At 62.8% G+C, this 25656-nt stretch overlaps 4 protein-coding genes across 5 annotated transcripts; 1 reads left to right on the forward strand and 3 right to left on the reverse strand.

The window, feature by feature from the left end:
- Positions 1-2693: 2693 nt before the first annotated feature.
- Positions 2694-7671, reverse strand: LOC107214478. The gene is made up of 2 exons (XM_033519701.1): positions 6538-7671; positions 2694-5949 (listed from the first exon to the last, which is right to left on the reverse strand). The coding sequence occupies exon 2, from the start codon at positions 5929-5931 to the stop codon at positions 4927-4929; it is 1005 nt and encodes a 334-aa protein (XP_033375592.1). The 5' UTR covers positions 5932-5949; positions 6538-7671; the 3' UTR covers positions 2694-4926.
- A 593-nt stretch (positions 7672-8264) lies between these two features.
- On the forward strand, positions 8265-11895 carry RNF26 (ring finger protein 26). Its single transcript, XM_015649945.3, has one exon. It carries the CDS (start codon positions 8354-8356, stop codon positions 9707-9709), a length of 1356 nt encoding a protein of 451 aa, XP_015505431.1. The 5' UTR covers positions 8265-8353; the 3' UTR covers positions 9710-11895.
- A 3826-nt stretch (positions 11896-15721) lies between these two features.
- On the reverse strand, positions 15722-18088 carry C1QTNF5 (C1q and TNF related 5). Of its 2 annotated transcripts, XM_015649596.3 has the most exons (3): positions 17939-18088; positions 16952-17180; positions 15722-16450 (listed from the first exon to the last, which is right to left on the reverse strand). In XM_015649596.3, the coding sequence occupies exons 2-3, from the start codon at positions 17163-17165 to the stop codon at positions 15933-15935; spliced, it is 732 nt and encodes a 243-aa protein (XP_015505082.1). In that variant the 5' UTR covers positions 17166-17180; positions 17939-18088; the 3' UTR covers positions 15722-15932. The 2 variants fall into 2 exon arrangements, with proteins under 2 accessions (XP_015505082.1, XP_015505083.1); XM_015649597.3 differs by lacking the exon at positions 17939-18088 and having other exon boundaries at positions 16952-17928.
- A 1540-nt stretch (positions 18089-19628) lies between these two features.
- MFRP (membrane frizzled-related protein) lies at positions 19629-23623 on the reverse strand. The gene is made up of 13 exons (XM_015649607.3): positions 23570-23623; positions 23387-23498; positions 23072-23200; positions 22586-22747; positions 22265-22508; positions 22052-22182; positions 21811-21936; positions 21604-21680; positions 21321-21469; positions 21031-21161; positions 20510-20644; positions 20286-20413; positions 19629-20206 (listed from the first exon to the last, which is right to left on the reverse strand). The coding sequence occupies exons 1-13, from the start codon at positions 23621-23623 to the stop codon at positions 19982-19984; spliced, it is 1803 nt and encodes a 600-aa protein (XP_015505093.1). The 3' UTR covers positions 19629-19981.
- Positions 23624-25656: the final 2033 nt, after the last annotated feature.

Here is a 25656-nt window from a genome sequence, read left to right on the forward strand (position 1 = left end):
CCCGAGACTGAGCGGGGCCGCGGGCTGACGTCAGGCGGAGGAGGAGAGGAGGAGGAGGAGAGGAGGAGGAGGAGGAGGAGGAAGGCGCGGTGCCTGCCCACCGCCCGCAGCAGCTTATCACCCCCCCAGCAGCAGCCGGGCGGGCGCCGTCTCCGCCCAGCCCCGCAGCGCCGTGTCCGGTCCCGCACGGCAGCGGGCAGCGCTCGGGCCGGCCCCCAGCACGGCCCCCGCCGTTCCCAGCTGCGCCGGAGGGGCTGCGGACCTGCCAGCTCCTGCCTGTCCGGGCGTGCACGGGCTGAGGCAGGCAGACTGCCGGGCGCTGGAGGTGGAATCTCTCGAGCCCCAGAGCAGCGTGGGATGTGTTTTTCAGAGTGTTGGGGGCGACAGTCACTCCCCTGAGAGTCCAACGTGCAGGTAGCAGTGGCGATAATCAGAAGTGACCTGCTGCCCTGCTCAGCCCCAACCCCACACTGCCCTAAAGCCCAGCCACAGCTGCCGGGTCACCTCTGAACCCACGCCAAACAAGGACAAACTCCAAACAGGGAGGCGAAGCGCTGTTTGTCATTGTCTGGGCTCCGACAAACACCTGCGGGCCGGAGCAGGGCCGTGTCCCAGGCCGGCCACCGGGGTGTGCAGGCCGGCACCCCAGCTCCGCTGAGCCTCGCTGTCCCCCCAGCCCCGCTGGGAGCCCCGTCCTGTCCCCGAGGAGAGCCCCGGGGCATCACAGTGAGGAGCCCCCGCGCAGCTGTTGTTGAATGGAGCGGCTGTGGGAAGCTGCTCCCTGCGGTGGCCGGGGCAGCAGCCTGGCCGGGGGCGGGGGGGCTCGCGGGGCTGCACAAGGCTCCCATTATCCAGGGGTAATCACCCAGCCCAACACGGCCCGGCCCCTCCGGCAGCCCTGGGCAGAGCCGGCAGGAGCACAACAAACCCCTCCAGGTGCTGCGAGCTGCCCACAGTCGGCCCCAGTGTCCCTGCTCCGTGCCTCAGTTTCCCCCGCGTCAGTCAGAGCCAGAAGGGCTGTTGGAGGACAAAGGTTTTCTTCCCCTTCAAAGGCGTTTTGCTTCCCCATTCACAGGACACCCAAAACTCACTGATTCAGGTTCAGCACATGAATACAGACCCAGGGGCTGCCCAAACTCCCAGAAGCTGTGACAGTGCCCTCCTCCTGCTCTCAGCCCAAAGGCTCCGAAATTTTACGCATCCACTCGATTTCCTGTAGCACTCCTGTCCCCCGGCAGCAGGGGCTGCATCCCTCCGACCCTCCCGGAGCCACTCAAGGGCTGGGCTGGGCTTCCCTGAGCCACAGCATTCCTCCTGGGAATGCCCAAGCACCTCTCCCACCGGCAGCCCCCTGTGCTGGCCCCCGGCCCCAGCGCTGCTCCCCGGCTGGTGCCATGCAGCGGCCCTTCCCATGCCCTCCTCCTCCTTCTCCTCCTCCTCCTCCTCCTCTGCATGCCTGACCAGCACCCCCCCACACACAAGACTTTCCCAGCCAAACACACTCAGTGATTCATCGGAAATGATTAAGTTTTTTCCCCAGGAGATCAGTTGCTTAAAATGGCAATGCTGGGCAGCGATAAGGCTCAGAGCCCTCGTGCTGCCGCTGGGCAGGGGAGGCCTCCTCCCTTTGCTGGGAAGAACAAGTGCAAGGGAGCTGTGCTGTCATCCACAGGATGCTCAGGAGCTGCTCTCTGGCCTCACAGGCACAGTTTTGGGATGCTCTCACACCTCACAGCATGAACTCCCTTTCTGAGGTGGGAAAATCCACCCCGAGTGGGTGCCCGGGCTCAGGGACTCCCTGACAATGTTCTCACTCTTCCCCTCCCTCCAAAGGGCAGGATACAGCACCGGAGGTGCCTCAGGCTCTGCTTTCCTTGGAGCAGGGAAAAGGATGTTCCACTTGGCACAAAACACCCCTCAAATGCCACCCCAAGAGGGAAGGAGGCCCACGGGAAAGCATCCACCAAAGTCAAACAAACAAAGCAGGAGAACTCGGCTGACACGCCCCTGGTGCATTTTGTTCTGGGGATAACTTTTATTCCACGTTAAAAATAAAGCAGAATGTTGCTAAGAAAACCTCTGCAGCAAATTCCCAGCAGTTGGAAAGGGCAGTGCCACTCCCTGGGGAAAACAGGCTGGGGAGCATGCCACCCTCAGACAGCCCCCTGCTCTCACTGCATGGCTCTGCCTCCAGTTGGTCGGGCTTCAGCCTGCTTAACTTGGAAGAACACTCGTGCTTTTCTCCCCCTGACAAAAAATGGTTCTGGGGAAGAGGGGCAGGATTTGAAAGCAAGGCATGAACAGAAGGCATGAAATCACCCCGCTGCGCTGTGTGTGGCACCCGGCGGGCTCGGGGACTCTGGGTGGGGAGCATGACAGGCTGGCCACCTTCATCTTCCCTCCCTGCTGCCTGATCTCACGCCTTCTTGTTTATCTGCTCGCTTAATGGATTTGGCTGCAGTCCCCACTCACAGCGATGCACACAAACTGTGGATGAGGCTCCTGTGTCGCAGTCCCACGCACACAGCTGGGCTGGGAAAGCCTGGCTCCACCTGAGGCACAGAGCAGCTCCCACAGCGCTCACTCCCTGGCAGTGGAGGGAACATCAGTGCCTGGGCCCCCACAGCTCCCAGCACTCTCCTTCTCCATCCCTCCTGCCACCTCTCGGATGAGGCTGTGCCTGGGCAGGCAGTTCTGCCCCTGGCAGTGCTGGGGCTTTCAGTCCCTGGCACAGCTGCTGGATCCACAGGACCCTGCCCAGGGCAGGGCTGATTTCCCAGCTTTATCTGAGCATCGCAGGTTGCAGGAATGATCTGGAAGTGTGTAATTGCATTTGCCTCCCTCCTCTGGCTCCTGCTGGGCCTGGCTCCCTGCAGCCGGAGGGGAGCGATGGCCAGCACGGAGCCAGGCCTGGAGCTGTGCGTCCCAGCACACACCGCAGCCCCTTCCACCTTTTCCTGCACTCCCAGACAGATCCCTGCTCATCTGGGGACCTTGGGATGCTGCCAGAGGGAGCTGGCCCAGCGTGGGCTGTGCCTGTGCCTGTCCTGACACGCATCCCAGGTGGGCCGGGGGGCCCTGTGCCTTCCCCAAACCCTGCACCAAGCCCAGAGGAGCTGGGGTGGGCTCTGGGGGGTGCTTGGGGTACTCTGTGCCAGTGAACCCCACAATGGGCTGGGGGCTGGCTGGGCTCCCTGCAGCTCTCCGGGGTGGGTGGAGTGCAGCCGTGCTGGGCAGAACCTCTGGCTGTGTCCACCCGGGCCTGCACCTCTTCACAGAACACCGTCAGGGCCGAGAGCGGCCCTGCTCCCCGGGGAAGGGACGGGATGTGGGCCAGCACCGAGCTTTCCCACACCGCCGGCTGCTCCACTGCCACTGCTCCCCTCACCCTCACCTTCTCCCGCTCCCTGCTGCTGCATTTTGGGGGCTCTAGGCCTCACATAAGGCTTTGCACTCTGGGTAAGTACAGGAACCCTGCCCAGCCTTTGGCTCTCTGCTGTCTGGGTGGCACAAGGTCACTTTGGGGTATCCCTGCTCCATCTGGGTTCGCCTCTGGGAGCCCTCTTCGAGGCTTGTGTCTTCCAGCTCAGGAAAACGCCTCCTTCCAACCCCCTTCCTCGGCTTGGCTCCCAGTGACTCCTTTGTGTCTCCCCTCTCCTTCCTCTCCTCGTGCAGGGCCTTTCTGTGGGGATTATTAACCATGGCTACGGGGCCTTTGTTCAGGAGGGGCCGCGAGGAACTGCGAGGGTGGAGGAAGGAAGGACAGGAGCGGAACGGGGGAAGGAAGGTGGGGGGGGAAAGGAAGGTGACATCTGGATCTCTGTCACGGAGGACTGTGATTTTTTGGAGCAGCTGTGCGGGGATGGCTGGGGCTCAGCAGATGCAGAGTGGTGGCAAAGCCCCAAAAAGGAGCTGAGCTGGCAAGGGTCATCCAGCCCAACGTTGAGACCTCAGCATCCTGCCCTGGTGATGGTGCTGCTGGCAGAGGACAGAAGCAGCTCCCCAGGGCTCCAGGACTGGGTTTGAGGGCTGGTTTGTGGTGAGCAGGGGTGGCAGGGACGGCTGTGGAGCCGTGCAGCCCTTCCCTTGCTCCCTGCCTCGGGAGCTGCATGCAGGGTGGATGGACAAGGACAGCTGTAGCACGCCTGGGAGAACCTTATCCAGCTGAGAGCCACTGCCAAGGCACAAGGAGCCCTCTGCCTGGGGCTGCCACTCGACATCCTGGGGTTACAGGAGCCCCACGGGCCGGAGCAGGTGCAGCCCTGGGACAGGGTGTGACAGCCACGTCGTGCCCTCGCTCACACACGTTCAGCAGGGCTGGTGACGTCTGTGCCCCAGGCTCCTCTCCCAGCCTGGGAGCACTGTGGGCACGGAGCAAGGGGCAGGATTTGGGGATGGGCGCTGATGGGGTGGCCAGGGGAAGCCAGGAGCTATTTATAAACCATCCTTTTCCTTGGGAGCACTTCCGAGTCCATCTCCCCCAGCGCCGGCCGGAAAAAGGCCCCATTGTGCTGGCGCCAGCCGGGACAGGGCCGGGCACTCGCCCACACAATGGGGCAGACGATGGGTCTGGCTGTGGGCTTGGGCTGCCCAGGGGACAGCGAGAGGTCCTGGCCATGCTCATCCAGCACTTGCCAACTCCACAGCTGCCCAGAGGAGTGGGCAGGAGGAACGGCCCTGCCCTGCGCTCTCTGGCACCTGGCTTTTCCGGCTCTCTGCTGCCAAGGAAGGGAGGAGAAGCCAGGATGGGGACACAGCATCACTCCCTGGGCTTGCCTGCAGGGATCTCTTCTTCCCGGCTTTGTCTGCAGGGCTCCCCCAGGACGGCTCATCAGGATCATCTGTGAGAAAGCCTAATGAGAGATTAGCCCAGAGCAGGCCAAGTTTTGGGGGAGCCCCTCTTGCAGGGGATCCCTTTGGATGTCCTCAGGGAAGGCTCCCTGTGGAGAGGGGTGGGGACAGCCAAGGACTGACTGGGATAAGGCAGCAAGCAGGACACAGTCCTTGTGTCACATCCCCACAGCACTGGGGACACAATGGAGCACCAGGGCCCTGGGGAACGGTGGGGCTGCAGGAATTTCTTCTTGCAGGACTTTCCCATGGAAGAGAACTTGCCTTTCCCAGGGCTGTCTGGCCAGGCTCCAGGAGGAGATAGATATCCCAGCTCCCATCATGGAGAAACACAGAGCCCTCCACAAACACGGCGAGCAGCCCTCGTGCTCCTGCTCTTGCACAGGGCTGCAGGGTGAGCCAAGGCAGGGAAGCTTGTGGCTGCTGGGGACACAGGGCTGGGCTCCCTGCAGCTCCAGATCCTTCCTGAGGGCTCTCCCCAGCAGCCTGAGGCTGTTCCCTGCCCGCAGGGTGCATGCTGTGGGGGACTCCATCACCTGCCCCTCCAAGGCCAGAGGAAGAGTGAGCCACAGCGTCCTGGAGTGGAGCCCGAGTGGGGCCGGGGGATTTTCCGGAGCGGATGCAGCGAAATGAGCCATTGTTCCTGCCTGGGCTGAGAGCACAAGGCTGCAGGCACCCGCCTCTGGCTGCCCAGGGCTGGGCAGGGGTGTCCTGAGGGGACCCGAGGTGAGGCTGCTGGCAGGACCCAGCAGGACTGTGCTGCCTGCCTTGGCCTGGCTGTGGGGGCTGCCACACGCCCTGCAGCTGCAGGGGAGGGCACCCTGGGGATGGTCCCCACTGCTCAGGCAGCTGGGAGCGCACTGGGATCGCTGGAGTGTTGCCAGCAGGACCCACACTCCAGAAATTCCAGCAGGATGTGCCCAAGGAACAAGGGAGGCATGGAAAGATGCTGGGGCTGGGCAATCCCCCCAGGCACTGGCACACCAAGCCCTGGAGCTGTTCCCTGTCTTCCTCTGCTTCCAGATAAATCCAGAAGGACTCAGCGTCTGCGATGGCTGAGGCACTCCCTGGAGCTGGCATCCTCTGGCCGCTGTTTTTCTGGAATGAGGGGTGAGCTCAGCAGCGGGAAGGCAGCTTGGAGCCTTCCGAGTGATGCAGCAGCCCCGTGGCCAGGCTCGGTGCCAGCACGGTCGGTGCTGCACAGCCCTGGGTGTCCAGGCAGGGCAGGGCTGCAGGAGTCACCCACGTGCCAGGCTCTGCACTCTCTGGGTCAGCTCTGGTGGTCCCAGAGAGCAGCAGAGCTCTGTCTGCCCTGTGCTCAGTGAGGCTGATGAGGGGAGAGGGCTCACAAGCGTGGCACACCTTGTCCTGCTGCCAGCAGCTGCCACGGGCACAGCTGGGACTGCAGTGGCATCAAGCCAGACCTCCAGCAAGTGCATGAACAGCTGGAGGGACTGTCCTTGCAAGGAGGGGTCCTACGCACAGCCTGGCTGCCAGGCACCTTCGTGGGAATGTCTGTGTCCCCGCAGAGCCCCAGGAGGGGTTTCCATCCAAAGCCCCACTCTACTCCAACCAAATCACTGTCCCAACCTCAACTGCTACCAGGTGTTCCCAGCCCCCTGCACCCCTCCTCGCCCCTGTGCTTCTCTCCTGCAGGTCTGGACGCCCTGGAGCTGGACATCCTACCGGAATGTGAGTGACAGAGTTCCCCTCCTTCCCACGGAGCACGGAGAAGCCCTGCTGTGGAGCCACGACCTCTGAACGCTGCAGCCACCGCACCCCCGGCCTGGCAGTGGGGAGCCCACCAGGGTGCCCCGGGCACGGCAGGGGATGGGCAGGCACCAGGAGCAGGGAGGGTGAGGCAGGTGCAGAGCCGGAGGCAGGGAATGAGCGGAGCACACCCAGCCCTTGGCTCGGCTCTCTTTTCCCTTCTCCTGTTTGGGAAAGCGATGAGAAATCCAAACATTACCATAAATGCTGAAAGCATCCTGACTCCGTCACTGGCGTGCGCTCCCTGGGGATCCAGGCGCCCGCTGCCTCAGAGCCACAGGGACAGGGCTGGCGTCAGACAGACAGCAGGACAGAGCCCAGGTGGGGACAGACAGACACAGATGTGCCACCCCAGCCCCAGCCCTGCCTGCTCAGAGAGGCACCTGCAGGAAGGTGACCCCAGCTCCCTTCGGGGCTCGTGCCTCACTGCCCAGGGTGTGGTGCTTCCCTCCTTGGCCCCACACTGGCCGGAGCCTCCTGGGCTGCACATGGCTTTCCCATGGGTCATCGTGCATTGCACTCACCCTCTCCTTCCTTAAAAAGCCTTCAAGGCTGGATTTTCCTGAACTTGTCATCACCTTCAAGGCAGCAGGGCTGGACCATCCCCTGGGGCACCGCAGAGCAAAGGCTTTTTGGCTGGGATCCAGCAGGGAGGTCAGGACCTGCTCCAGGGCTGTAACCTTGGTTTGGGCCATGGCCATGGCTTTATGTTCAAACCTCCTGCAGGAAACTGCTTGGCCGGGTAACCCTGGGCTGACTGTCCCAAACTGGCCCAGGGGATCCCGCTGGCAAGTGCACACCCTCCCTGTGCCAGGGCTGAGGCTGGTACAAACTCATCTCATGCATGGACACTGCAGGTGCTGGGATCCCCCTGTGCTGCTTCGAACCAGGCTGAGGGGGATGGATATCAAACCCTGTGCATCCCGTGCACTGTGCCTGCTCTGTCCTGGCTCCTGAACGCCATCCCATCACTCCATCCCATGTCCCAGGTTCCTCTGCAGCTCTCCTGGAGGCACTGGAAGGGGCTCCAAGGTCTCCTCCTCCTTCTCTTCTCCAAGCTGGACACCCCCAGCTCTCTCACCTTGTGTCCAGAGAAGAGCTGCTGCATCCCCTGAGCATCCCTGTGCCCTCCTCTGGGAGTGGTGGGACTGGGGGCAATGGCTTCCCACTAACGGGGGCAGGGTTAGATAGGATATTGGGAAGAAATTCCTGCCTGTGAAAGTGGGGAGGCCCCGGCACAGGGTCCCAGAGAAGCTGTGGCTGCCCCATCCCTCGAATTGTCCAAGGCCAGGCTGGATGGGGCTTGGAACCACTTGGGATATTGGAAGGTGTCCCTCCACTATGAGCTTTTCCTCTTACCGTAGTGTTCAGGCAGATCCACTTCCACAAAGAGATATAGAATTACTTCCATAGCCTTCATTCCGCAATTTAAAAACTGCAAAAACCGACGTCTCCCGTGGCGAAGAGAACGGTCCGGGCTAACGGGCGCTACTGGCCCTTTAAATGAACGGCAGTGGGCGTGGCCAAGCGCGTGCCTCTGCTGGAAGCCGCGCCCCCGCCGCGCCCCCGCCGCGCCCCTACCGCATCCTGCGAACTGACCAATGGGAGGCGAGGCCAGCCGGAGCCGCCGCCGCTGATTGGCTGCGCTCCGCACGGCGGCGGGTGCCAAGATGTCTGCGCCCATGGCGGAGGGGCCCCGCGGCTGAGCTGCCGTACGGGCCCCGCGGGGACCATGGACGTGCTGTTCGCTCTGCTCCGCGGGCTGCGCCTGCTGTTCGACCTGCTGCTGCTGGTGCTCGACCTCAACTTCTTCCTGGTGTCCTCGCTGGTCTCTGCGCTGCTGTGGCTGCTGGCCGCGGCCTCCAGCCTGCCCGCGGCCGCGGCCGCGGCGGTGGTGGCGTGCTGGGATGCGCTGGTGCTGGTGCGCGGGTGCTGCGGGGCCATGGAGGCCATGCGGGCGGCCGGGCACCTGGTGTCGCACCTGGTGTCTCACCTGGCGCTGCGGGGCCGGGAGCTGGTCCAGCGAGGGCTGGGAGCCGTGCTGGGCTGCGGGCAGGCGCTGGGCCGGCAGCTGTGCGAGGCGCTGGCCATCGGCACCAGCCTGCTGATGTACCTGGTCAACAGCCTGGTCAACGTGTGTCTCATCGGCACCCAGAACCTCTTCACGCTGCTCGTCCCCCTCTGGGACTCGCTTGCCGGACCCGTCATTAGGGTGGCTGAGCTGCTGGCCGCGTTCCTGGCGCACGTGTCCAGCGGTGCCATCGCCGTGTCCATCCTGCTGTGGTCGCCCTGCCAGATGGCCTTCGAGCTGCTCTTCTCCGCCACCGACCTCTTCATCAGCATCTTCTTCGTCAACGTTTATGGCCTGGTCTTGCTCCTGCTCATCGTGGTGGTCAGCGCTTTCGTGTTCAACCCCGGGCTGCTGTGGACGCTGACGGGATACCTGCTGGGCTACTTCCACACGCTGCCCTCCTTCCGCCGCCTGCAGCAGGACGTGTGGCGGCTCCACCAGGTGGCCGTGCTGACCCTGGGAGTGGCCATGACCTCCCAGCCCTGGCGCAGGCTGATGGACTGGATCCTGCAGGTGACCAACTGGAGCCAGGGAGGGAGGATGGTGAACCAGGGCAGTGACCACCGACGGCCCGCGGCTGCCCCCAGAGCCCCGGCCACCGACAGGGTGACCCTGGGCCAGTTGCTGGCCGAGCTGGAGGAGCAGCTGGATGCAGAGCAGGGGCCACAGCCACGTCCTGCTCTGAGCCGTGCTGGGGCAGGGCAGCGTCCCCAGACATCCAGGGAGGAGCCAGGCACATCCTGGTGGAAAGCCCCGAGGAAGCGGCAGCTGAACGCGACGGCCGGGAATGCTGAGGGAACCCCCGACGACGACCCCTGGGTGCTGCTGAAAGAGCAAGAGGAGCGTAAGAAATGTGTCATCTGCCAGGACCAGACCAAGACAGTCCTGCTGCTGCCCTGCAGGCACCTGTGCCTGTGCCAGGAGTGCACAGAGGTGCTCCTGCAGCAGGACATCTACCAGCGCAACTGTCCCCTGTGCCGCCAGGTGATCCTGCAGACCCTCAACGTGTACCTGTGAGCCCGTGGCATGGGCTCGTTTTCCCAGGAGGTCGAGGGCACCCCTGTGTGCACTTCCCAGGGCTGCTTTGAGCAGCTTCCAAAGAACTGTGGATGGTGCTGGAAGGGCAGAACGCTGTGAGGTGTCTGCTGGTCACATTTGCTGCCTAACTAGGTTGTAGCTCTTGCTAGCAAGCACAATACTGATCTCTGCAGCGGGCTGGAAGAGTTACCTGGTTTTTTTTGTTGACAACTTTTGCTGTTTCAGGGCCTGCTGCCTCGAGCCTGCAGCCTGAGATCCAAAGCAGAGCGCAGAAAAATGCTCTGGTCCCTCCTAGCCAAAGCGGATGGAAAGGTTAAAGGCTGTGCCCTCCTGGCAATCACAGGGGCTGGTGCAAGGCAAGGGAGGTTTTTTCCCCAAGGTCTCACTAGAAAATTACCTGGCAGGCTGCATCCAGGCCTGTTCCTCCTCCCACCATCAAAGTGGAGGAGCTCCATGGGAAAAGGGAAGAGTGCCCTGTTTGCAAGGCCCAGGGAGTGCAAGGAGCACACTTGAGTTTTTCAGTGTTTGCTGAACCTGGCTCTCAGCTGGAGAACAGGGTTTCTAGGGTACTTCATCACCCCAGTGATGCTTTTTGAGGGATCTCACTTGCCAGAACAGCGTGGAGCTGTGATTTACTCAGGCTCCCTGCAGAGCTCAGTGTTGCTGCTGCTTCCACGCATCACCTATGCAAGACTAGCGAGCACACGGCAGGTTACCTGCACTGGGGGGCTGGAGGGAGTCACTCCTTCTGCAGGCTGGTGGTGCTGCTTGGGGAGCCTGAGGAGTGGCCCCCCAGCCAGTGCTCCCAGCCCTGGCAGCAGCAGCAGCCCAGATTTGAGCCAAGGCTGGAGAATCCTCTCCAAAACCCGCACACATTTGCAGGCTAAGAGTGCCATGGAACAGGGAGGGTCACTCCAGAGCTTGCTGGCTCCTTCCCAAGCTGGGCTGGCTAGAGGGAGGAACTCTTTGGGAGGAGAGGGAGCACCCCAAAGTTCCTGGGAGCTCACAGACATTCCGGCTCCAGAGCGCAGTTTCTGCACATCCGTGCTGTGGAATCTGCAGTTGTGCGCACGGAGCAGTACCAGGACCATGAATATCTTGGATTAGGGCAGGGCTGTGCTGTTGTTTTGTCCTGTTGTCTGTCACCAATGTAGCTACTTCCCTTCAGAAGTGTCCCCTGAAGTCCAACGAAGGGACCCCACCCTGGGATGGCTCATCCCAGCTTGGGCAACCAGCACCATTCCAAGAAGTTGCTGGGCTGCAAGAGGGCCTTGCACTAAAAAGCTTTTCCTTTTCCAGCTGCTTGCCTGGGGTCAGCCACACGCCACACACAATTTTGGCTGGAGCCAGAGCGGAGAGAGTCTTGACTCTGGACTGCAAGCCAAGAGCCTGAGGACAGCTGGCATGGTTTTCCTTCTATTTTCCTTCTTGATTAGCAATTTAAGCCAAAACAGACGCAGTGGAGAGGCCAGGCTGTGCTGGGAGATGCCTTTGAGCTGTAAAGCTGAGCTCTAGCAAGGAACTGTCTTATTGTTGAGTGGCTTTGCTTGGAAAAGCAGTGCCAGGGCTGGTTGCTTCCACATTTCTTGGGAGCTGGAAGGATTCCCTGGGCCAAGCCAGGCTCCTGAGCACTTAAGGGTGTTAGAAGGGCTCTCAGCTGCTTCAAAGAGATGCAAAGCTCCCCATTACTCAAACTCTTGTCCCTGTGCCTCCCCACACACCTCCCTTGTTAAAGTTGGCTTTCTCCAGCCACCAACACTTGGGAGCAGCCAAACCATCACCAGAGAAGTAAGTCCAGGCTCTGGCTTGTCCCAGGCACTTGCAGAGGAGTCAGGGAGCTGCAGCTGGAGTCACTCAGGTGTGGGATTGTGGCCCTGCTGACCACAGGCAGCAGCATTCCCTTGGGACCAGCTCATGGATCAGGGGATGCAACATTCCCTACATGAGTTACAGGGTGGGGGGGGAAAGGACACCTCCCTAAAACTGCAGTTTGTTCCCTTAACCCCTTTTTTTTTTTTTTTTTTTTTATTATTACTATTATTATAGTAGTTGCGCTTGTTTGTTTAGGGCCTGTTTGCTGTTTGTAAAAGAAGGCTTTGCCTTAAGTTTAACTCTTTGCACTATGGACTAGATACTGAGCAGATTAAAATCTTTACCAAAAGCTGGCTGCTGCCTCATTCTTGAGAAGGTTTTCTTTGGGGGGGAATGTGTGTTTGTGTCTCCTTTATCCACCCCTGGACACCAGGGAAAACCCATCACTCCCCACAAAGGGTCAACATCACCTGCAGGCTCGGGGTGTTTTCCCCCAGAAAAGCAGTGCTGTGGGATGCCCTGGAGCCAGGCTGCTGCACAGGGGAAATCCAGCACCCAGGAGATGAATTTACACCCAAACTCACTCTGGGTGGGCTTTTCAGAGCTGGCAGCCCCCAACTCCTGCTCTGCCAACCCACGTCAGGAGGAGATGGCTGTGGATATACCACACCAGGGCACAGGGAGGAGGGGCTGGGGTTTCCCAGTATGTTCCAGGCTGGCAGGAACATGCTGGGACATGTTCATTGCTGGTCCTGCACATATCTGATACCTCAACGTCCTGTGCCACACTGTCCCTGAGATGGAGGCAGCACAGGGCTGGGTCCTGCCTTGCAGAAAGGCTGTGGCAGGCTCAGGGCATCCTCATAAATTATTTGGAAAAATGGCTCAGGACCGTGATGGACAGAGACTCCAGGAGTCCTGGCTCCTGGCAGGGCCATGCCAGCCAAGTGGCTCATTTTAATCAGGATAGAAACCAAGAGAGGGGAGATGGGAGCTGCTGGGAGGCCAGAAAGAGGCAGATACTGTTCAGGCGCAGGGAGGAGGGCAGTACTGGCAGGTGGGTGATAACTGGGAAAACTGAGGCATTTCTCTTGTTCCCACAGTGTGACCCGAGGCTGGCTGGGCACCTGGGGAGGCTGCAGAGAGGGCAGGAGGGTGGGATGGGCAGGGGAATGTCTGCCATGCCCTGCACAGGCAGGATGCTCCCAGCCCAGCACCCACAGCAGGGGATGGGGAGGGTGTTCGGCCACCTCAGGCCAGTGCGGCCGAGCTTTCCCAGAGAGGACAGGATGTGCAGGACACAGCGCTCCCCCGGGAGCCATCCTGCACACACTTGGCTCAATCTCTGCTCAAGCAGCCAGCAATTGCAGGAGGAAAATGCAACCACCTCCCTGCTAATGGACAAGCTCCGTGAGCCCTGCCTGCCCCGGCACTTTGAGTTTTGGTGCAGGGCTGCACGGTCTGGGAAGCGGCAACGCTCACAGAGCACTCCAGGGCAGAAGATTCGGAGTCCTCGGGGTTTTCCCTGCTCCAGAACGTGTTTGGGAGGCTCCCACATGAGCCAAGCGGGCTGCTCAGCTCATCAAAGTGCCAAGACCCTTCCCCAAGGAGGGAGGAGCGTGATGCTGCCGGGTGACCCCAATTTAGGAGAGCTGGGGTGGTCGGCTCTGGCAGCCGGACGAAAGCAGGAGCCCCCAGGCGCTGGGAAAAATCCCTTTGTCAGCCCAGCTGCAATTCCCCTCCCTAATGAGCTGCTCGTCACAGCCTGGGGACAAGAGGCACGGTCTGCCTGCCAGCCGGGAGCGCAGATGTGGCACAGCAGGAGCGGGGAGTGATACCCGGCCGGAGGGAGGGAGCAGGTGAGGATCAGCAGCTGAACCACGGGGGGCCTTTGGGCTGCTGCCGGCACCAGCTTGGCTCTCATTAGTGAGCCAGCACAGGGAGCCTCACTGACCCCCCGGACACAGCAGCGATCCCACTGCCTCGAAGCCTCAGGGACACGGAGGGGCTGAGGATGGCAGGGACATGGAGGTCACCCAGCCTAGAGCAGCTTGCAGGGTTCTGGGGACAGTGGGGTTGCCAATATCTCCATGAGGGGAGACTCTGCTGCCCCTCGGAGCAGCCCATGCCAGGCTTTGGTCAGGACAGAGATGCTGACACCTCTCATCCCTGCTTGTCGGGAGGAAATGATCCTTCGTCCTCTTGGACACCTCTCCAGGACATGGGACCCTCCCCAGGATATCCCTGAAGGAGCCAGTGTCTGATTTCCTAAAATCCAGGCTTGTGGTCTCTTTCTTGCCCACCCCACCCCCACGTGAGCAAGGACTGTCCCCTCCCCTTCCATTCCCAGGTTAAAGGTCTCCTTACCAGTCCTGAAGTTGGCTGGGAGTCTTCCCTGCACCTCGTCAGCGATGAGGCCTCTGACCCTGTGCCATAACCAAACTTTTGGGTGGAGCAGGAGCCATCCTTCTGCTGCCAGGAGTCACCAGGCCACCCTTCACCACCGGGGGCATTTCCATGCTCAGACACCATAAGCACTGTGCAGCTGTAGGGTCTCAGAGACGACCCAGTTGATCTCTTTAATCTCTGGTGCCTGCCGACCTCCTCAGGTGACCTTGGAACGCCAAGGACGCGAGTGCTGCTCTGAAAAGCGGTGCTGATGTTTATTTTTATTTCTAAAAACCCACAAAGCAACCACAAAAAACTCGAAAGAAACAACAAAGCAACCCAACTGCTGCCTCTGTCAGCTGTACTCCAGCACCTGTGGGCTCAGCCTGGCTCTTATATGGCTTCTGGCTGAGGGATGCTAACCCTCCTTGACCTGGGCTCAGCTGGAACAGAGTCTCCAAGCTCTCCTAACTCAGGGGGAAGCTGGCAGAGTTCATGAAAAGCAGATGGAGCTTACTAGGAACTTGTCTCTCTTTCCCTTTTCCTTTCCTTGCCCTCTTCCTCATCCTCCCCATGCAGCAGCAGATGCCCTCACGTTCTCATAGGGGGTCCACACAACCAAGAACATCCCAAAGGAAGCAGAGCCCAGAAATTGCTGTGCCAAGCACTGTGGCTGCCTGTGCTGACCGTGCTTCCCCACATCGTGACAGGGACCAGGGAATGTTCCCAGCCCCCACACACCTCGTCCAGAAAATTCCCTTTCCTCCTCCCAGAATAGCCATCGATCTGCTCTGCGGCGTTGTTTGCCCCCTGAGCAGCTCTGCTTACAGAAGAAGCCATCTCCAACCCAAACAGAGGCTCCTGCTGCAACCCGACCCCGGCGCTGGCTGAGGGACCTGCGGGGCGGCTCCAGCAGAACCCCCTAGTCCCCAAAGGGGCACGAGGTGTCACCCCTGCTCCCAGCACCTCCACAGGTCCCCACGGGCAGCGGATGGCCGGGGCAGGTTGCAGCGACGTGCCCATGGTCCTCAGGCCCCGAGTGGGGGCTCCCCTTGGGGGTGGCACAGTACAGGGGCACACGGGTGTCCCCAAGGCTGCTGGGCAGGGACACGGGCTTTGCTCATCCCCACGGGCACAGCTGTACTCCTGGGGGTCCATCCGGCACACACGGGGGGCAGAGGTGGGTCCGGGGCAGGGCAGGGGTAGCTGTCCGGCTGTGTACGGGGTTCCTGGGCTGGGGAGCGCTGCAAGGTCCCGCTGGCACACTACAGCCGGGCAGGGCAGCGTCCCAAGCTCATTAAGGGGCTCGGCCGCTGGCCAAGAGCCCCCTCCCCTGCTGGTCCCCTTAGGGACCTATTTCGGGCAAGGAATGAGGAAGCTCTTCATTCCCCTGCTAAAAATAGCGACCTTTCCCAGCGGCGGGCCACCGCTTTCACACCGGGGCGGGGGCGGGGGGCTCCGCAAGCCCCGTTCGGGGACTGACGGGCCACCCCCCGCACCCCTGGCTCTGCTCGCCCCGGGCAATCCGCTCCCTCCGGGGTGGCCCCGGCAGCATTGGGACCCTCCCATCCGGCAACACTCGGTCCTCGGGGGGACCCCGGGGGTGCTCCCGAGCCTTGGGGAGGTGCCGGGGGCTGGCGCAGCGCTGCGCTCATGGCTCAAGGACGCCGATGCCACCATCTAGTGGCTCTCGCCGGCCCTGCGGGGACATCCCGACCAGGCGGTCCCGGCCCGGAACCCCCAGGCTCGCACGGCTCGGGCAGGGGCGCGGAGGCAGGCGGCACACGCGTAGCTGAGCAGCCCTTTATTGAGGGGAGGGATGGGACAGGACAGGACCCGCGGCACGGACTGCTGCCCCCCGGCCCGGTTTGCGCTGCTCCTCCACGGCACCGGGCACGTTTCTCTGCCCTGGGCCGGGCAGGGGTCCCGCTGCCCCGGCTCCCACCACCCTGCTGGCTGGGATGGGGCACCCGCCCGGCCCCAGCCGCAGCCCAGGGCGGGCTCAGGCGAACACGGCGGAGTTTTGCCAGTAGGAGTAGACGAGGAAGCCGGTGAAGGTGCTGTCCGTCTTGACGCTGGCGTAGAAGCCGATGTAGTCCCCCACGCCCACCTGCACCCACACCTCATCCTCGGGCTCCAGGCGGACCAGGGAGCCCCCCGAGAGCGAGGTGGGCTTGGGCCAGTTGCCGTAGTACTGGAAGAAGGAGGCGATGGAGTGGCCGTTCTTCATGATGTCGAACTGCAGGCTGGTGCGGTACACGGTGGCGTGCACGGCGAAGTAGTACAGGCCGGGCACCTCGCAGGTGAACTTGCCCGTGGCAGGATCGTAGTGGCCCTGCTCGTTGATGAGCACCACGTCGAAGAGGATGGGCTGGTCGGCCAGGGGAGGACTGCGGGACTCGGAGCGCTTGGCGCTGAAGGCAGAGCGAGGAGCCACGGCGCACTCGCCCTGAGCTCCCTTCTCACCGTGCAGCCCATCCACACCGGGGCTGCCCACCTCGCCGCGGGGACCGGGCACTCCTGGGGCAGGCAGGAGGGGACAGGGTCACCTCTGAGTCACCAATACAGCTCCTCCTGCCCGATTCCACCAGGGATTCCCTGCCACAGCCAGGGCACCGCGTGGGGAAGCAGCACTAGTGGGGAGGGCTGGGTGTGTGATTTAGCACAGCATCAAGAAATCGCTGGAGAAACCCTTACAGGCTGGGAGAAAGCCCAGCCCAGGAACCTGGGCAGGGATGATGCAATTCCTGGTGGTCCCTCCTAAAGCAGGGCTGGAAGAGAGAGGTGTGGCATCGGGGATGGGGACAAATGCAGCTTTACCAGTGACAGGGAGCTGCTGCCTTTTGCAGGGACACAGGGGCACCACAGGCAGGGGTGGCATGGGAGGGGCGCTTCTGCAGGATTCATTCTCCGTTTGGCATCTTGTGCCAGCATGCAGGACTCGCCCCCTGCCGTGAGGGTGTTCCCAACGTGCAGGGAGTGGCAAATCCCCCTCCCCAGCTGGGATCTCTCCTTTCTTACCAGGAGGGCCCATCTCCCCCTTCTCCCCTGGCATCCCCCTGGCTCCATCCCGGCCATCTCGTCCGTCTCTGCCTGGCAAACCCTGGCCCCCGTGCAGGCCCGGGGTCCCCGGGATGCCCGGCTGCCCCGAGCACAGCCCAGGGATCTTGTTATCTTCGATCTGCAAGGACCTGGTGATGAGCCCGAGGAGGAAGAGGAGGAAAAGCTGCTTCATCTTGTCCTAGAGCGGCTGGAAGGGGGAAGAGAAGGATCACAGCTCTGGGGATCACAGTGAAGAGGGTCGGGAGTGCTCAGCAGGGAGCATGGGGTGTCAGCAGGGGACATTTCCCCCACTTCTTTTCCCTTTACCTTTTGGGCTACTCCCCTCAGCTCCCTGGTGCTGCCTGCACCTGCCACAGCATCCCCATGGTCCGTGTGCTATCACACCATCCCCGGGACAGCTCAGGATGGGTGTGGATACAGGGCCAGGGGCTGGGTCTTCTTTGGGGTGGGCACTGCCCCATCGTGCCCAGTTATGGGGGAACGGGCGGGGGGATTTAAGGCTGTCAGCTGGTGAGCTGTGAGCGTGCCTGGGGTGGGGTTGTTGCCTCTGGGGGGTGCATGGTGTGGCGGCAGCTCGGAGAACGCGGGGCTGCGCGCTGGCCCTGCCCTTGGCAGCATCCCGGCTCCGCTCCGCCCCGGCCGGCTCCCCGGGGCACGGCTGCCCGCGGCTGCAGCATCCCCGGCCGTGCCGGACCACCCCTCTGCCGGGACCACCGCCCCGCCCGGGCTGCCCCCGGCCCTTCCCACAGCAGCGCAGCGGGGGCTGAGCCCCAGGGCCAGCGCTGGCCCCCTCCCCCTGGCCTTGACCCAGCAAAGCTGCTCTCTTCCCTCTCCACGACGGCAACAAAGAGGAAAAGGAGGAGAAAAGTGTCTCTCCTCCGCCCAGGCGCCGCAGGCAGGAAGCCAGGGAGTCCCAGCTGCCCCCGGCTGGGTATCCCCACTCACTGCGATCCCACCGTTCCCGTCCCGGGAGCTCGCTGCTCGCCGCTCTGCAAGGGCTGAGGCTCTTCCTGGCCCCTTGGCTCTGACGAAGGCCCTAAGAGAGGCAGCCTCTCCACCCCCCCTCCTCCCCACGTCTCTCCTCCCAAACTCCAAAGGAAATCAAGGGCCTTGGGAGCCAAAAGCTACATGACAAGGGGAAAAAGAAAAATAATCTCATGATGTCGGAAGTGTTGTAAGCAGGGGGAAGGGAGAGCGCTGCAAACAGCCGAGAAGAGGTGCAGGATGTGAACCACCTCAGCTGGGCACAGCTGGGCACCCAGGCAGCAGGATGGAGGGGAAAAAGACAGGGAAAACAGGCAGCAGAGGGAAAGGAAACAAGATAGAGGCGGAGGGGGAGAAATCCAGCAAGGCAGAAAGAGATAGAGAGGCAGGAAGAAGTGGGAGCTCTCACTGGCAGCAGAGCTGAGGCAAAGGGGATGGCAGAACACACACTGCCTGGCAGTGCCAGCCCTGGGAGCATCCAGGGGAAGCCGCAGGATCCATCTGGGCGGTCCCAGCACGTTGGGCTGAGCGTGCAGGGCAGGTGGAAGCGCAGGCAGAGCAGCGCTGTGCCCGTGCCAGGAGGCAGCGCTGGCCCCAGGGACCGCGGAGCACGTGGCGGAGCTTTCGAGGCGCTCCCAGCTTGCCTTCAACTTGTTCCAGAGCCGAGTGCGTCCAAGGGACACGGTCACACGCTGGCCAGCGGGCGGGCCTGCGGCTGGGGGGTGTCCCCGTGCCCGGCAGCAGCTGGGACGAGCAGGGAGAGAAGGAGCTGGGTGGGCTCAAAGCCCCTGAGCCGGGTGGGAGTGGCAGTGCCACGCTGGGTACAGGGCAGAGTGGTGCCGGCACGAGTGGGTCCTGATCCCAGTGACCCCAGCCAGACTGGGGATTTCTCTACACGCTCAGGGCAGTGGGAAACACGATGGCACTGCTGGCTCTCTCCTCCTCGTGCTAGAGCCTGCAGTGGAACCGGTGACGTTGCCAAATGTTCCTTCCAGACCTGGATACCCACAGCCAGGCTGGGTGGTGGCAGGAAGCCGCCTGTCTCCTCTCTCCCAAGGTGTGAAGGGACTGTTGTTTTTGGCCAGCTGGACGCTGGTTTGTGGCCATGGGTGTTGCCAGGCCTGTGGCTACCAGGGTGGCCTTCAGCCAGCACAGCCAGCTCAGCCAGCAGGGCCACTGCTCTTGGTGGGGCAGGATCCCTTCCCTGCACCATGGGGCCACCAACTGGACCCCCTCTGAGACCCATCCATCTCCCTGGGACCCCACAAGCCCTCAGCCCAGTGAGGGCACAGCCAGCTCCCCACTATCCCCTGCAATCTGCCCCTGGACTCAAGCTGTCCCCACCTAGAACTCAGGCTGCCCTTGGAGTGCCAAATGCGTCTGACAAAGTGACATCAGGAACCTGGGGGGGTGAGTTTTGTTTCCCATGGAAAATGACCACTGTTCGTGTCCAAGGGCCCATGGCCAGGAGAGGGCTTCTGCCTGTGAAAATTACAGAGAAGGATTCCTCCTGTCCATCCCTGCTCGGATCCTCCACCCCATCCCTGGCTTCCCTCCCTCCACCCATTCCTCAGTTTCCCCTAGCAGCATCCCCCCACAGACCCCAGATTAATCACCTGCTCCATTGGGTTTGTCAGCTGCTCACGCCGTTTATTCTGCTGGCTTTGGGGCTGTGGAACAGGGCAGCCCTGGGCTCTCATGCCTGCAGCCTGCCTCACCTCTGCCCAGCCTGGCTCTGTTTGAGGAGCATCAGCCCTTTCCCTCGTGCCCCAGCACAGCCCCTCCAGCACAAACCTTTCCCTGTGGGATATGTCACCTGCTCTCTAGGGAAATGGAGATGCGGGCAAGCCCATGGCATCCAGGCACCAAGCCTGGGCACAGGGGCTGACCCCAGGGCAGGCAAGGGGCACCCCAACAGCAGGGTAGTTACAACAGGGAGAGCACGGGAGGGACGTTTGAGGTGGGGAGGGTGGCTTCAGCCCCTGCTCCTCTCCTCTGACCGGCTCAGGGCTGGAAGCACTCTACGGGGTCATTTGAATCGGGCAGGATGTTGCAGTTGATGGGCCAGAGGATGCCGAGGAGGCCGAGGGACTGCTGGCAGCGCAGCTCCGCCGCCAGGCACACAGCCCGGCAGGGCTGCAGCACTCCCCCGTCCGGGGTGCACTTGGGCACGAAGAGGCTGCAGATGAGCAGGCGGAGGTGCTGGTAACACGCCAGCTCCATCAGTGTCTGCGGGACAGCGGGGACAGCGGCGTGAGCCGGCGGGGTGTGCTGAGGCCAGCCCCACGGGCAGCCCCGGGCAGCTCACCTGGTAGTCCTGCAGCACCTCTGCAGCTCCCTCCTGGTCTGGGATGGCCAGCCAGATGTTGGGGAATGAGGTGGCGTTGTAGCCCAGCCCCAAGCACATCTCCACTTCCACGGGCTCGCAGACAGACCCTGCCACAGGGAGAGGCGATTCACTTGTGCCAGCGGCAGCGCTGCCCACCAGCTGTGGCAGCCTGTGCCCCAGGGGACACCCGGGGTGGCACTCACCAAAGGCAGGGTAGGACACCCCGGTGCAGTTCAGCTCGTCGGTGCCGTCAGGGCAGTCGTGCCAGCCGTCACACACAGACTCCAGCGCCCGGCACTCACCATTCCCACAGGAAAACTCCGCGGGGCTGCAGGTCTCTGGAAGGGGAGAGGGCAGGGCATGGCTAGGAGTCAGCGTGTTGCCATGCTGACCACCCCTGGCTACTCTTCTGGGTCACTAGCCAGGGGATCTGGCAGATCCAGCTTTGGGACATCCCAAATTCCCTTATTTTGTGTTATTTGGGGGCAGCCCTGAGGTCACGGATCATGCCGGTGAGCCCTTCCAGGTCACATCCCCATGGCTATAAACTTATAGGGCAAATCAGGTGAGAAGGGGCCCTGGGGGTCTCTTGTTCCAAGCATGGTCAGTTGTGGAACAAAAGTTGTTTTTCCCAAGTTTTTATCCAGTCTGACCTTGAAGCCCCCCAAGGATGGAGGTGGCACAACCCACCCTGGGCAGCCTGTGCCTCCGCTTGGCTACCTACTCTCTGTGGCATTGCGGGCTTGGTAGGTGGCAAAGAACCCATCATCTGCAACTCCCTCATCCGCCACGAAGAGGATGGTCATGACATGCCGTGAGGAGGTCAGGGTGGGTGGCAGCTGGTGGCCACAGAACCTGCCGAGGTCATGAGGGATGGGGTCAGGGTGCTGAGCAGCACCTCCCCAAACCCTGCCTTCTGGTGGCTCCTTCCCACCAGCCAGCCCCGTGCCTCAGTTTCCCCAGATCAGCCACGGCCCCTGTGGCACCAGAGTGGCGCAGCAGGGTGTCAGGTACCTGCCCATGAGGCTGGCGGTCCCCGTGCCCGCGCTGTCGTGCACCTCCACGAAGTCGAAGCTGCAGTCCTCGTGTGACTCCAGGCTGAAGTTGTGGAAGTGCAGGTCGATGACGTGGCCCAGGGGCACGGAGATCTGCCAGAGGCACAGCTGCGGGGCGGGGGGCAGCCGGCGACACCCGTGAAGCTGGGCAGGGGCACCCCCAGCTCTCCCCGGGGCAGGGGTTGCCTTCCTCCCCGCCCCCCCTCATCCTCACCGCGCTCCCACGGGACCCCTTCTCTCACCTGCTGGTGTGGGTATGGCTGGGGGTGGTTCGGGGTGGACAAGTGCCCCTCCAAGGCGGTCAGCGGCCCCCCGCATTCTAGAGGGACACACAGACACAGGCAGATTTACCCTGCCCCTCTCCCTGCCCTCCCTGTCCCCACTCCCCGCCCATCCCGGGGTGTCGGTGGCCATCTCTCCCGCTGCAGGTGGGGCTCTCTCCCGCCCACCTTTGTGTTTCAGGCTGCAGTTGGCCTCATCGCTCCTGTCCGTGCAGTCGTGGAAGCCGTCGCACACGAAGCCCAGCTGGAGGCAGAGCCCCTGGTCACACAGGTGCTCGTCCCAGGCGCAGCTCTCTGCACGCAGCCACAGACAGCCAGGCTGGTGGGGGGGTCCGCCGGGCACCCCGCCCTCCCCGCGGGCTCTCCCCATAGCGAGGGGCCCTGGCAGTGCCCTGCGCCGGGGACTCACTGTCGGCGGGGGCCACGGCGCGGTAGCGGGCGCTGAAGCCCTGGGCGCCCACGCTGCTGTCGGACACGAAGGTGACCCGCAGGCGATTGGAGTCGGTGTTGAAGGTCGGGGGGGGCACGTTGCCACAAAACCTGGGGGCACAGCGAGGGCTGGCACCGCTCGCTGCCCCCGCCCCGCTGCACCGCCACGCTCCCCAGGTGTGAGGAGCCCTACCTGGCCGGGCTTCCCCGAGCTGGGGCGGGGGCTGTGCCGCCGGTGCCAAGCTCTTCGTAGAGCTCCAGGCGGTCGAAGAGGCAAGAGGCCGTGCCCTCCACGCTGAAGGTCTCCATCCTCAGCTGGATGGCGAGGCCGGCGCCCACCTCGATGCGCCAGATGCAGAGGGCGTTGGGGGGGTAGGGGCCGGGGTAGTTGGGGGAGCTGAAGGAGCCCTCGGGGCCCCGCAGGGTCCCTCCGCAGGCTGAACGAGGCAACAGCGTGGGCATGAGCTGGAGAGGGGCACCCCCATCCCAAAACACTGCCCCACTCGGGACTTACCCGGTGCTGCTGTGCGGAGCGTGGGCAGCCAGCTCTCGGTTGGGGTGGCGGCTGTTTTGGGAACCGGGGGATCCCTTCGGATGGGTGCCGTGGTGGTGGTGACAGTGCCACGGGCGGGTAGGGCAGTGGCCGGAGCGCCGGGGGGATGTGGGGATGTCAGCTCTGTGCCCAGGGAATAGCAGGGATTGCTCAGCCCCAGCGGGGAGGGATGGCTGCGGGGCAGGGAAGGGGTTCAGGAAGCCCACCCAGGCAGCCCTGTGCTCCCACCCTACCCATAGGTGTGCAGCTGCCAGGGGATCCCACACGGCTCTCCCAGGGACGGTGATACTGCCACATCCCACAGACATGGAAATCCCCCTTGCTCCCATGTGTCACCCTCTCTCCACAGCGGGCAGACCCCGGGATGTCCTCTGCTGCCCCTCTCCCACTCTGAGCCGGTTCTGTGTCCCCCACCCGGCCACAGCAGCCCCCCGGCTCGGCACTCACGGTGGATGACGATGCCGAGCAGGAGGGCGATGAGGAAGAGCAGGATGGTGCTCATCAGAGCCACGCAGAGCCAAGTGAACTTGCAGTCGGCGCGGTACCTCCAGCCCACCTGTGCCCAGAGCTGCTGGCCTGGAGGCGAGGACAGCGGGCAGAGCCGGGGTGCTGCTGAGCCGTACCCGCACCTCCCTGCACGGCTGGCTCAGCCCTCGCTGGGCACATCGCCACCGCTTGTCCCCGCGGTGCTAATGTGTCCCCAAGCAGCCCCAGAGCCCACCACCCCGCTCCTGGTGTGTGTACAAACCCCCAGGCTGGTACCGAGGCCGTCCCGGCGTGGTGCGGGGCCGGTTCCATCCTTGTCTGGCGGGTGCTCCACGCTCGGTTCCGCCCGCGGCTCCTCGCCCTCAAACACGGGGTTGCAGAACTCGGTCTGTGGGACAGCGAGCGCGGGTGGCACCCTGGGGACCCGTGGGTCAGCAGCCCCCACACCCCCTGCCCTACCTTGCTGCCGTCCAGAGCCTCGGGGCAAAGCGTGATTTCGGTAAAATCCTTCATGGCAGCAGGCGGTTCCCGGCGCAGCCTGGCTAGAATTGTGCCCGGTGCCCTGTGCCCCCCAGCCCCACCAGCTCCTCCCCAGCTGCCCCCATGGGCCCCGGGGCCGGGGGTGGTGGCAGTGCCAGCTCTATGCGTGGCAGCCCGGAGCGCACCCGAGAGCCATGCCCGCCGTGCCGGGAGTGCGGGGAGCCCCGGGACGCTGCAGCCCCAGTCCCCTGTGCAGGCCCCTTCCCCCTCGCCCCGTTAATCCAGCTCAGCTGAGGATGCCGAGGTCAGACTCTGGCACAGAGAACCGGCGTCTTAAAGGGGAATGAGTTTTCGCGCCCATCCCGCTGGGAGCCCGTCCCCAAGGGACCCTTCTGGTGGGGTCCCCACACGGGACCTTGGTTTTGGAGCTTCCTCCAGGCTCCTCACTGCTCAGGGCAGCACTGACGGGGCTGTGTTGGGGACCCTGGGCAGAGGGTGTCTCTCCTGCCCTCACTGGGTGCCTGGGCCCTGCCACCTGCATTCCCGCTGCCCCTTAATGCCCGTCTCCGTCCCTAAGCAGGGGAGAAAGGGGCCATTGTTCAGGGGTTTTGAGGGAAGAGCATGGGCACCGGGGAGCTCCGTGGGGTTGGAAAGGCTCCTTCTCCCTCCAAGCACTGCCACCTGCACCCACATCTCCCTCGCTCCAGGCGAGCCCCGACTGCTCCTGGCCCACGGGCACTCCTGGGTCACCACCGGTGTCTTCCCAGAGACAAAACACACGCACCCAACGCCCTGTTCAAGCTCAAATTTATTCCTGCACGAGTCTCCCTTGTATGAGACACTTCCCACCCACCTTGCTTACACAGTAAACAAGCCACCTGCCAAGCAGCATCGCTGCCCCAGCCCAGCTCCTGCCGCGGGCAGCCCCCCTTTCCCATCCTGCCCGCCCTGAACCCCGCTGGGATGCCCCAGGCCGGGCAGGATGCTGGTGGAAGCGCTCAGCCCGTGCCCGCAGGGCAGCGAGGGCGAAGCCGGCCGGGTGTGGGTTGGATGGAGCTGCCTCGAGGGCTGGGATGGTGCCCGTGTCTCCTCCCGCTGCACCTCAGGCAAGGCAGGACGGGGAGGAGAATAAATTAAAGGCTAAAAAGGCCACTGGCATTTGCTAGCTGGAGGACAGAGCAGCAGGGCGGGTCCCCGGGTACCCAGGGGGGCTCCTGATCACAGGGAGAAAAAAAGCCCCGATTGCAGATGGTCCCGGAAAGCCACCGTCCTCCCCTCCCTCTCCCGCACAGGTTCCTGTGCGACCCCCATGGCCCCCGCTCCCCTAAATGGTTTAAGGCACCGTCGTATGAGGAGGCAGGTAAAAACCTACCCGGAGCAGCCCCCGGCACAAGTCCCTGGAGAGGCAGGAAGAGGCGGGGGGCTCCAGGCTGAAGCGAAGTCCACTATAAATACATATAAATTCCACAAAATATTTTCCTGCTCCTGTCCGTGAGTCTGGGCCTGGGCTCAGGCTGCTTTGAGGAGTGTGTGTGGGGCAGCTGCAGGGGATGTGCTGCCTGAGACGGGACGGAGGCCGCCGGAGGGCTGGAGTCCTTTGCCAGGAGGTTTGGAAGTGCCAGGAGGAGGTCGGGACCAGTTCATGAATCCTCTGGGATGGCCAAGCAGATACAGGAGTGGCAAGAGGCCACGAGGGATGTGTGAGGCTCTCCTGGGTCCCCAGCTCTGGGTGCTGTCCCAGGGGAGCAGAGGTCCTGGTTGAGTCAATGGGACAGGTGGCCCCATTCTTGTAGAGTCCGTTGCTCAGGATTTTTATTACACACACAGAAAAAAAAAAAAAAAAAAAAAAAAAGAAAGAAAAAAGAAGAAAAAAAAGGAAAAAAAAAAAGAAAAAAAAAGAAACTAAAACCCCGAGGTAAAAACCAAATGCCAGCAATCAGAAGGCGCCTGAGCTGCCTGAGCCCTGTCCTGTCACGAGTCCCTCCTCAGCTGGGATGTCCTTGCCCAGGCTCCGATCCTGGCTGTCCCCAGCCTCTCTCTGCAGCTGCCTCGGGGCTGTCTCCTCT

This window comes from Parus major, chromosome 24 (assembly GCF_001522545.3).
Source record: "Parus major isolate Abel chromosome 24, Parus_major1.1, whole genome shotgun sequence".
Taxonomy (NCBI): domain Eukaryota; kingdom Metazoa; phylum Chordata; class Aves; order Passeriformes; family Paridae; genus Parus; species Parus major.

Bases quoted from the DNA above. Each gene is read 5' to 3' on its own strand.
- RNF26 (XM_015649945.3), top strand. From the start codon at position 8,354: ATGGACGTGCTGTTCGCTCTGCTCCGCGGGCTGCGCCTGCTGTTCGAC.
- LOC107214478 (XM_033519701.1), bottom strand. From the start codon at position 5,931: ATGCCAGCTCCAGGGAGTGCCTCAGCCATCGCAGACGCTGAGTCCTTC.
- MFRP (XM_015649607.3), bottom strand. From the start codon at position 23,623: ATGAAGGATTTTACCGAAATCACGCTTTGCCCCGAGGCTCTGGACGGC. The intron at 21,937-22,051 runs GTGAGTCCCCGG...GGCTGCGTGCAG, and splicing joins CGCCGTGGCCCCCGCCGACA to AGAGCTGCGCCTGGGACGAG. The intron at 20,645-21,030 runs GTAGGTAGCCAA...CTCCCCTTCCAG, and splicing joins AGCCCGCAATGCCACAGAGA to AGACCTGCAGCCCCGCGGAG.
- C1QTNF5 (XM_015649596.3), bottom strand. From the start codon at position 17,165: ATGAAGCAGCTTTTCCTCCTCTTCCTCCTCGGGCTCATCACCAGGTCC. The intron at 16,451-16,951 runs GTAAGAAAGGAG...TGCCTGCCCCAG, and splicing joins GGGGGAGATGGGCCCTCCTG to GAGTGCCCGGTCCCCGCGGC.